This window comes from Antedon mediterranea, chromosome 2 (genome assembly GCF_964355755.1).
Source record: "Antedon mediterranea chromosome 2, ecAntMedi1.1, whole genome shotgun sequence".
In the NCBI taxonomy this organism is placed as follows: Eukaryota; Metazoa; Echinodermata; class Crinoidea; order Comatulida; family Antedonidae; genus Antedon; species Antedon mediterranea.
The window spans coordinates 33,421,695-33,433,801 of NC_092671.1; the positions used below are offsets into that span (position 1 = coordinate 33,421,695).

General features: G+C 32.7%; 1 protein-coding gene across 1 annotated transcript; it reads right to left on the reverse strand.

Moving 5' to 3' along the window:
• Positions 1 to 434: 434 nt before the first annotated feature.
• On the reverse strand, positions 435 to 12,057 carry LOC140040844 (protein arginine N-methyltransferase 2-like). Its single transcript, XM_072087085.1, has 11 exons — positions 11,980 to 12,057; positions 11,526 to 11,878; positions 11,059 to 11,241; positions 10,118 to 10,207; positions 9,643 to 9,714; positions 8,768 to 8,932; positions 7,388 to 7,563; positions 6,222 to 6,351; positions 4,906 to 5,045; positions 3,478 to 3,646; positions 435 to 2,866 (listed from the first exon to the last, which is right to left on the reverse strand). Exons 2-11 carry the CDS (start codon positions 11,868 to 11,870, stop codon positions 2,834 to 2,836), a joined length of 1,503 nt encoding a protein of 500 aa, XP_071943186.1. The 5' UTR covers positions 11,871 to 11,878; positions 11,980 to 12,057; the 3' UTR covers positions 435 to 2,833.
• Positions 12,058 to 12,107: the final 50 nt, after the last annotated feature.

Genomic DNA, 12,107 nt, shown 5'->3' on the forward strand with positions numbered 1-12,107 from the left:
TTTGTACTTTTGTACTGAAATTATTCAACAATTTGAGGATATTATAACACATCAAACACACAGAAGATACTTTTCACATTAATAATTACAAAACAATGTGTTTTTTTTATGGTATACATATGTGTTTAATATGTCTTTTTTTTTTTTTTATTCTCAATACCCTACTCATTGCTGTCAGACAATGATAAGTAGCTCTATATTTGCACAAGGACGTACATATTTGTTTGTCGTTACCCATTACTTGGGAATGTTTCTTTACTTGAGTTCTTGAAACAATTTTGGGGGATTCTAGATTGTACAATATCAGGGACAGATCCAGGATTTTTAAATACTGTAGAGGGGTCCAGGGCATAAAAATGACACACTGAGTATTTGAGCTGCTTCATTCATTTCCAAAATTTAGGGTGGGGTGGGGGGGGGGGGGGTTTCTTGAATCCTATCCACAGTATGTGTAAGTACTAGGTCATTGGAAATTCAAAGCTCCATCATATTATCCACCTAATGCTTGGTTCCCACTAGAGATGCAACGAAAGGACGTAACGCAATGTAAGTGATTTGACTAATCACAAGCGATTGATTATTCAAAATGTCGGTTGTCATTGGTCAACTTGCTTGCGTTGCGTTACGTCCTAGTGGGAATCAAGATAGTAAGATACAAAACCAAAAACAGGTATATAGTTTACTTGGTATATTTTAATTTCCTATCTATATCCTAACAACTATTACTCATTACATCTATACTAATTACACATTGTGTTAACTAATATCCCTCTCTACCCTAAGGTCCAAACGACCTTCTTCTCTTAGGTTCACAAGGTTAGTATGCTATCTGACACTATTTCTTTTGAACCTAAATTTACATTTATATTTTAAAACATTGAATGAATGAATAATCAATGCTTTGCATACAAATAAAATAAATCTATAATTAAAATTACTGTTTTTCCCATGTGATGCATTTAGCCAATGCACCCCATCATTGACTATTTTTAGGTAATACTTTTTTTTTTAAACTTATTTTTGCACATCATGTCAATTGTATTAATACTGATTGCCTTTACATCTTCTTTCATTAGTGTTAATTAATTTAAATAAATTAATTTAAATAATTACCACAATCATTATTGTTTTTATAGCACCATTGAAAAACAACAGGGGTTTGTAAATGAAAATTGTTCTGTTTCTCCACAGCAATTGATTATACAGTAGAACTCTTGAACCTTCATTAAAGGGGGCACATTCAGGACCCAAAAAATGTTCCTCAAAAGTACCACTATTTCACAGGAAAGTTTTATGTATCTTATAATAGCTGAAATGTTAACTTGGAGATACCCAAACAATTTAGGATGAAAACTTATGATAAACAGAATATTTCTATAGCAGTCAAATAAAAAATATAATAAACATCTAATACATACATACTACAAAAAAGATATATAAGAATATTAGATATTATTATATGTTAAAGTAATAGATATTAAATTATACATTAGACTGTAAACTAACATTAAAATGATTTCTTCAATAAAGTTAAAATATATCAATAGTGTACATGATATTAAAAATATACAAATCATGTGAATTGAGAAAGGGTTCATATAACACATAATGTCATATTCACCACTTTCATCCTGACCCACCCTGTGATTGTTATTATGGGATAGGATGATTTTTGGATGGTGACATTTAACTGCATGATAACTTAACCTCATTTTACTAACATGCAGATTATTCAACATTCTAATAAAATATATTCACTTCTAGTAATAAATATATATTTTTTTGCAACTCTTTTCGTTTTTGTTGCCATGCAAAACATCATTTTCGTTTTCGTTATTGTATTCGTAAGGTTGTAAAATCTCCCTATTTTTTATGCTATAAATCTAAAAACAAGATTCATATGATACCACTGTCATTCAATCTGTCAAACAATCAATCATTCAATCAATCATTCAATCAATTACTCAACCAATCAATCATTCAACCAATCATTCAATCAATTACTCAACCAATCAATCATTCAACCAATCATTCAATCAATTACTCAACCAATCAATCACTCAACCAATCAACCATTAAACCAATCATTCAATCAATCATTCAACCAATCATTAATTAACTCAATCAATCACTTAACCAGTCAATCACTTAACCAATCAATCAATCAATCACTCAATCAATTATTCAGTCAATTCTTCAATCAATCACTCAACCAATCATTCATTCAATCACTCAATCAATCAATCAATCAATTATTCAGTCAATCATTCATTCAATCAATCATTCATTCAATCAATCAATATCTCAACCAGTCAATCACTCAATAAATCAATCATTCAATCAATCAATTATTCAATCAATCACTCAACCAATCATTCAATCAATCACTCAATCAATCATTCAATCAATCACTCAACCAATCATTCAATCAATCACTCAATCATTCCATCACTTAATTAATCAATCAATCAACAATTTAATAAATCATTCAATAACACTCTAATAATTATATTAATATTCACCTCTTTTAATAAATATTTCAATAGATTGCAAAATAGATTGATAAATTAATCGATCACTTACTAACTGACCATCTTAAAAATTGCTATGCACTAATACTTTAAAAAAACTGGAGGTCCAGTGTACACATCTGGATCGTGTGCACTCTAAAAAACCCAGTTCATTTTTCAATTTAGTAGGGGGTTACTCCGGTGTACTGGTCCGTTCAGCCTGTTTGGTGGGACCCCTTAGAGGAGAAGAAAATGTGCCGTCTACATTCTATGTAACTTAATGTACAACAGAAGAACTGCTTTCCAGCATTCACAAATGATCATCAACGCCATAGTAAAAATAGTTTTTCAAATACCTTAAAAAAAAGTAATACGAGTAATATTGATAAATGAAGTTCAGATGCAGAATAAAATATACAATATACTGGTGGATGTGGATGTAAATTTCAGTTAAATCTGGGCTTTTGCAAAGAATAAATTGACACTCAATTAAAAATGGTGTAAACAGACTTCTACCCTATTCACATCTGCATAAATTGTTTGATCTCCAGAATTATACACGTTTCCTATGCATACGCGCACCTTGTGAAATCTTGGGAGGAAAGTATAGTTGCGTGCTTTTGATTACTGTGATTAGTCAGTTTAATACCAGGGCAACACAGAAATGCAGCCTCTCATCAGTGTGACAGGACCCCTGTGAAATCCTGGGAGATTTTCCACATAATTGTCTTCACACAATGCAAACTTGGTTACAACTTGTTACATTTTGCAGATGTGAAAAGGGTATTAGTTGTCAATACTGTCTGGAATTAAATGGGTTTCAAGTTAAAAAAAAATTTAAATTATTTTTATTTTAAATTACTTTATTCATATTATTTTTAATGTTTTGGGGGACAATACATTTTTAAATAGAATGTTTGATATATGGTTTGTTGTAAAATTATAAATTAAAAATGGCCACTCTTACCTGTTGGAAACCAGAAATCTTATACTGAATTGTAAACGAGAACGTAACTCTAAGATGACGTCTCCAATCAGGATTCCTAGTAATAGTTACAGCGCCCTCTATTATATCACCTTCTTGAACTTTACAAGGGTCATCCATTACGAACATGTCTTGTTTCCAATGGGTTGTTCTAAAAGAAAAAATAAAATATAAAATGTATTACCTTACAGTAGTGTTTGAATAGTGGATTCTATTCTTCTAGTTCTCATTGATAAACTCCATGATATATTTCTATGCATTATGGCTGTATCATAAGACAATGTCACATGTGATATAACCATTAAAAATAACTTTGTTGTGAAGATACAGAACATTCAAATTTGTATCACAAAATTTAATGGATAAATCTTGGACAATTTTGGTTATCACGTCAGAGAATTTGGAGTGCATTAAAAAATTGTAGGCAATGTAAAGTTGATACAAAGTTTGCGGTACACCACGTATATTAGTTCTGAAAAGAACTGTTGAGTTAAAGTTACAATTACAGAGGTTTCAAATTGGGAAAATGATATCCGAGTCTAAATAAAAAAAAAGCATGGCGAAAACCATAAAGGATATAAATATATACTGTATATCCAAACAAATGTTGAATATCAGCATGTATATAGTAAACAATGACACTTTTCCAGTGCATGGCCTATGCCGATGTGCAAAGTGTGTTGCATAGTAGATCATAAATCATAAATTGTGGCACACTCAAGCGAAATCAGACATAAGTTGGAATTTTCAAATTGAGATTTTCAAAAATATGTAAAACTACATAATCCAAGATTTAAAATACTGAATAAATATCTTGATACCATGTTTATTTCCAGAGATATCAGTCTAAGGTTTTGGTTGTTACAATCAGTGTTTTGAGAAAAATGCTTTAAAGTTAACTAAAAGGAAATGACAAGTACAAAAAAAACCAGGGTGTTTAAGTTAACGTCTTAGTAAAGGGGTATTCTAATTGTTGTATTTCAATTAAACTTCGCACCTTTGTTCATTAACTGTTAACTATTGTGTTTCATTTTTTTGATTAAAAAAAACCCATGAGAACATTTTCAATTTAAGCATAAAACATTATAGGTTTTATGAAAATCATACACAATTTTTTAACCAACTGACAACACAAAAATTCCTGCATTTATTTGTCTCAAAATAGAAAAACACCAAAGTAATGTAATTAAATACTGATTCTATCATTTTCCGTAACAAAAAAAAAATTGTGATTTTTCAGCCTTTCATTGTTTGTGGCTGTCTATACAAAACTACCTATGCAACTTTTGTCTGAATTTGCTTGAATGTGCCACAATGTATACACTTGAGAGAGAGAGAGAGAGACAGATCACTATGTGGAAGCTCTTGTGATTATCGGGACATAATATCTTTGTATAAGATGAGTCTTACGGCTTGTCTGGTCCTGTGTCTAGTACAACATCTTCAGCATTTTCGTCATCTTGTGAGCAGAAATCAACTGCAAACCATGATCCAAATCCATGAAATGTTCCAGACTTTTTAACAACAAATCTGAATTCACATTTACTCTTCTGAAAAAAATTGAAATGAATACCTTCATCAATGTTAGATTCACATCTATAAATCTCTGTCTACGCTATAAAACTTTATTTGCCCATATATGAACATGATGATGTCATATCACTACCATATTTAATCATATCACTACTATATCACACTAGTTTGAGAGTGTAGACAGAGCTTTAGAAAAAGTTTAGCCCAACTGGTACAAAAATATCATTCATTATTTGCTAACCATCCTTATTATGAGTACATCAGGCTCTCATTGATAGATTGATTTCAATTGAAATCTGCATTGTCCAATACCCCTTTCACACCAAAAGCAAAACTGGAGTTGACGTCCCGCTGTTTGGTGTGAAAGGTAAAATCAAGCAACTCCGGAGTTTAAAACTGCGGGGTTGAACAGCTGAACATTCTCTGGAGAGCGAACTGCGGGGACACCCCGGTGTTTTGGTGTGAAAGGTACCAACATCAAACTCCGGAGTGTTTCGTGTCAAAAGGTCATCCTCACACGATCACTCATTGCTTTAGTTTTATTTCAAAATACTTTAAATATTTGTACAACATATAGAGCAGGTTAAAAAATAATAAGTAGTATCATTAAAACATTATATTACTTCTGAGACTTTGAAAGTAATGATCGTCGCTATGTAAACAAACAAAATAGAGGGCGACATTTACAATTTTATTTTATAAACCCCGGAGTTGCTAGGTTGGTGTGAAAGGGGTATCTCCGGAGTTTCTCGACGTTTTGAATGGTCATAAACCCCGGGGTGTCTCCGGAGACACTCCAGAGTTTTGGTGTGAAAGGGGTACAAGAGAGACAAGCAATTTATGTGCTTTGTATGTATGTTTTTTTAATTTATTGTCTGTATATGTTTGTATATATCTGTAACTTTTTATATGTATTTTTGTATGTATGCCATTTAGAAAATGAATTTCCATGGTGGACCAATAATATATTATCTTATTTTTTATTGAATTAAAACGTCTGAAAGCAGTTTTGTGTTACATCAATGTAAAATTGTCTCGGTTCTTTACGTGCCTTGATGACAACATAATAACGCAGTCTGTGCGAATTTACACAATTACACTGTGTTTGTCTTTACATTACAATACATGAGTTCATGTGGTAATGGTACCACACCAATCCCAAGTCTTCAAGTATTAAACAAACATTTATATACCTCAAGTTCACTAACTTTGACCTCTTTCATGTCAAATTCAAGTATAACTGCCATGTTGGACAACATATCATCTGCATCAATTAAATGATTAAATATCGGCCTGCCAAAAAATCGATCCTTTGCCACCGGTCTGCAATTAAAATAAGGTATGCAAGACAACGTTAGTAAATCAATATATAAAATCTAATTTGTTTTTCTGAAATAAAAATTACAAAGTTTAATAATAACGGCTGCAGACGGCTTGCTAATAATACTACTTATTTCTACTATATGAATTTTAAAACAAGTTCTATTAATTTTAATGAGAATATTTAGATAATTTGCAAATTAATTTTTAATGTATAGCTCTTTTTTTAGATATATTTTTATACTTTTGTAACTGCATTTTAGCCTCTTGGCTACGAATATTACAAACGGTATGGTGTTATGATTGTTTGAAATAAAGTTATATATATTAAACCTATACATTTTTATACAAAAACAAACAAATAACAAAACCGGAGAGAAATTTACTGGCTTTATCCACTATGGAGTGTATTATATAGCTTTGATAAACCCAGTGGCTAAAGGTCAATTAATTATGGGATAAATGACAGATATGACACGACCACCTGCGATACGACCGGACCACCTGCGATATTACAACATGTCTGGTCATTTAATGAGTTTACTCATCATTATTCTCGAATGTGTTCCGGCCAGCTGTGTGGCATTGATCTCACTGTCTAGTCTAAAGTCTGTCTTTTTACTAGTTTAACAAACAGCTGTTTACATAATCTAATCAAACGTTATAAATAAAGAAAACGAAGTTGAAGGGCAAATCATTTGGGGAAATGGGTGAAAAAAACTATTAAAAAAAATTGACCAAAAATTAACTTGATGGTGCCCATTCATTGGATTAATATCAGCAAGAAATTGGTCTAATAAACGCATCAATTTACAGTTAAAAATAGCTTTAACAATAAAGAGGAATTAAAAGGTGCTACATCGGTCGGGCTAGAAGAAGAGTGAGTAACATATTGGAGCTATTATAATATAGATTGTAGAAATATCAGGTTGTGAGTGGCCCCTTGTAGTAGGTATGTGAAAAAACATTCATTAGGCCAAGAAATGTAGTTTATAGTCTAGCATGCAATGCTGTTTAGTTTCCCCACACTATTACTTACATTAATGGCGTGAAGTCAAAGCCATAAACCGTGCGCCAGAAGTCTATTTTGCTACTATATTCTGTATTTGCTTTGCATGGCACAAGGAATAACTTCGCAATTGATGGCCACATAACCCCATGTGAAGCAAGCCACCTATTTCGTGCTACTATAACTGATTCAATCATCAACTCAAACTGCAAACAAAAAAACAATTTGTAGAAAAAGACTTTTAGATATACGCCATTTCTATTCATCAGATTCTCAATACTACAAGAAGCTCTATTTTTTTTTGTCTAATACACTTTTAAAGCATAACATATTGAATGTCATTTTCCTCATTTTATTAACTATTTCAATTAATATAAGATGATGCTTAAATGGACAGGTAGTGCAACGACTTTCACCAGTATTTATTAGTGTACTCAGCTCTCTACCTGTATATTGTACTAACTTCAGTGCTATTTAGATTTTTCACGCTGCTGCTCTAGCCCGCTACGTCCCATTAGGACTACTCAATCAGAAGCTAAAGCAAGCAGCAGTTATAGTTCTAAGGACAGACAGTTTTGTGAAAATGGAAACTCCACTATGATTTATTGATTCCAGCTGCTACAGTAGACCCAAAAAACGTCTGGGAAAGAGTCTATTAGGACATGTCATGCATGCTAAAATTACAAATCCCTAAGCATTTCTGGTATATTCACTGTCAGATATTCATTGAATTATTATCGAAACAGTCCATTAAAGTTTGTGTTTGTAATAGGATACTTCACAATTGAAATATCTACAGTAGGGTGATGAAGTGACCCCCAGATTTGACCTTAGCAATACAATTAACTAAAGTGACAGAAATTGAGTATTCACTTCTGTAACAAAAAAATAATATTTATTCACATATAAAAAAAGAAAAGAAACCCAAAAACCATTGTCTGACAGACAGACAGACAAGTATTTGTTGCTTTAAATTACATTTTTTTCAGGTAAAATAACTATTATGTGACAATAAAATGATAAACAGTTGAAATAAAAAATATTTTTCAATAAGCGAGCAGCGTTTTTTGTAAGAAATATTTCTTGTTTTATTTGGGATAAAAGTGGCCTTTTATTTTTATGATGTGGAAAGCATCTACATAGCTATATCCAACAGTCATTCTGCACAAGAATGACTTTTTGACTTAATAGTCACAGTGTCTAGTGGCCGGCATCATGAAAACAAAAGGTTGCAATGTTTTAATTTAAGATAGTATTATTAACTGAAGTATGTGACTATTGAGTCCAAAAGTCATTCTGTGCCAGAATGACTTTTTGAATTGATAATGGAGCCATGTGAAAAAGAAAGTTTGCTAATGTTTTAGTACTGAAATGCAATTAAATAGATTGTATTAGTGGAATCATACTCACAATCAACAACGTACCCATCCACTCTGATACAATGATGTCTACTTGTTCAGGCAGTTCGATTTCCTCCACTTTGCCCTGAATGATGGTAATGCGGTCTTCAAGGTTATTTCGTTGTACAAGGTCATTGGCATAGGAGGCAATATTGCTTGCCTCTACACCGTAAACCTAAACCAAAAAAATAAAATAATTACACTTTCTACATTTTATCAACAGCATTTCATTTCAGCAATGATGAAAAATTAAAATAAGTAAAAAATAAGTCAAATATTGGCTTTTTTTTTTGGTTTCAAGACAAATTATACATCTTCTTCTTTAGACAGAACATACTGTACATTTTTAAAAGTTGTATATCAAAATCTATATTTAAAAGTATCACATTAATAAAAATTGCACCTAGAATAATTACATGAAACATATACACAACTTTTTGTTTAATATAATGTATTGGTTTAGGGTATAGTTTAGAAAACAGAAAAAATCAGTCATATAGTTAGTGAGGGGCCGATCTGTTAAGACAGTGGAACCGTAATCCATCCATAACATTGGCAAGGGTTCAAGGCTCACTCACTCCATGGTTCTGGTGGTAGAACGAGTCTTCTCGGATAAAGACTATAAACTATAGGTCCAGTGTACATATCTAGCTCATGTGCACTTTAAAAAAACTAGTAGAGACGAGTAGGGGAATACCCCGGTGTACTAGTTCACACTCACTGTTTCGTGGACAGATGAGAGAGCACCTTACAGTGGCTGCACTGAAATGACCCTTAGGGGAGAAGCATGTAGTTGAAAAGTGTAATATCTAAGTCCACAGCGCATAGAGACTATTTGTATTATACGCTACAAATTTAAAACCATTGATCATATATATACTGTACCTTAGAAGCACCTCCTTGTTTAGCACAAAACATACTTAATATACCAGTACCACATCCAATATCTAACACAACCTACAGTAATATAGAATTACAATTTCAAGATAAAATCTAATGACAGATTAACATTTTGTGCATTCAAAACAATGATTTCTATTCAGTAAATTTACTAAATCAAACTTGTTCAATGGTTACTTAAACAATTTAGTGCCAAGCTTGATAATGATATCGTACAGGTATTTATAAATACAAAAGACAGCTGGTTTCTTAAAACCCAGTGGCCGTATCCACCTATCACACTGAGATATTTCCCTTAAATATTACGTATTTCACTTACCTTAATATCTATTTAAGTATATCCCTTTTATTCACTTAGATAGATTTTTTTAATTAAAAGTGTTTCCTTTAGCCTAAATGTGAATGGTGAATACGACTACTGCATCATTAGTTCGCAATGTGTTTTTTAATAAAAACATACTTTTCCTTTTATCCAGTTAGCATTGTTCTCAATAACAGTTTGGTACGCTTTTGTTCGAACAGAATCCTGAAGCATTTCATGATGCAATTTCTATGAGAAATTTAAACATAGATAACAACATTAACATTTATTAACATAATCAACGAAATAGTAGACAGTCATGAAAACGACATCAAATTAATTCATTTCTTCAGAACAAGACTGTTCTCCCAGAGGGCATCACTTATAAGACCATGATCAGCACATTATGGAGACCATTATTTAGGCTCAAACCAATGCCTTCAAATGAAAGTCTGATATCCTCACCATGATGTCATATCACTCTCTGAATACAGTACTGTAGGTCTATAATTAGAGCACCCAATATTCCCAGACAGCTTACCATCTAGGTCATACTGGCCCAGCAATGCTAAACTTTAGTGATCTGAACAAGAACTAGTGTTACAACATAGTATACTGGTATAATGACGATAAATGTCAAATTTTGCTATTGGGACAGGGCCGTTTTAACCTGTTGGTACCATCCTTCACTGAATGTGTGCTATTGGGACAGGGCCTTTTTAACCTGTTGGTCCCATCCTTCACTGAATGTGTGCTATTGGGACTGGCCATTTTAACCTGTTGGTCCCATCCTTCACTGAATGTGTGCTATTGGGACAGGGCCGTTTTAACCTGTTGGTCCCATCCTTCACTGAATGTGTGCTATTGGGACTGGGCCATTTTAACCTGTTGGTCCCATCCTTCACTGAATGTGTGCTATTGGGACAGGGCCGTTTTAACCTGTTGGCCCCATCCTTCACTGAATGTGTGCTATTGGGACAGGGCCGTTTTAACCTGTTGGTACCATCCTTCACTGAATGTGTGTTATGTCTATGTCTTTGGATGTATCTGTACATCTTAGTGAAGAAATAATAAAAGAAAATATGTTTTGGAAAACTCACTAAATTTGCATAACTATTAAAATACTCATCATCCTGCCACCTTAGCCGTTCAATTCCAACAGACGAAGAACAGTTGATGTAGCGGACGGGTACATAACCAACTTGACCTTTCAACTCAGCCCACCACCAATCAGGGTTTGTTTTATTTAGCACCTTTATTTTGTCACCTTTAGCAAGTTGTAGCTGAAAGATAATATCAAGTAACTTTATATAATGTAGATATTTAGTATAGTATTAATGAATTCAAATGTGTAGTTTAATCAAGTACAAGGCCCTTGAGAGTGAGTGGCCGAACAGTTAAGACAGTGGAATCGTAATACATAGCCATATCGGCAAGGTTATATTTACTTTTGTTTAGGAGGGTGTAATTCAATTTTGGTAGATTCACCACATTTTGTTCTTATTAAGTTAAGTATTTGTTTCTTCTTCTAATTGTTGTTTTTTTGTGTATACAAATCTGCAGGTACCTGATGTTCAGAGTTGGTTTTGAAATCTGTTAAAGCGGTCACAACCTCAACTATTTCATCAGAGTCCTGTTCAGTTTCGTTTTCCAGGGTAATGCACCTATCCATTTGTTCTACCAGGTCCAGGTTCAAGTTGGTGTCGTTAATTTCTTCAGATGAATTTTCTGTTTCAAATTTAGCACTGTATTTTTCTAAGGCACATTCTTCATCAAGGTTTTCTATATTGCTTGTACTTGAACTACTGTTACTATTGCAATCTTCTTCTCCCTCTAGGCCTGTCCAGGTAGTTTGTTCATCACTACCACTGGGACTCGGAATCTCTCCATCTCCCTGAGAATGTTCAGACATCTCAAGGCCTAGAATAAAAACGATTGTTAACATAGCACAGTGTATGAAACATAGTTTTAAAAAATACAGATTATTATTTCAATGTACTCTAAAAATCATGACAATTTACCTTAACTGTTCAATCATGATTTAGGCCGATATATTCGCATTACTTTTAATGCTCTTTCGTTCTTGTGTACTTTTTAACAATCATGTACTGTACTTTTGAACATTTAAACAGTTATTCCTAAAGTGACC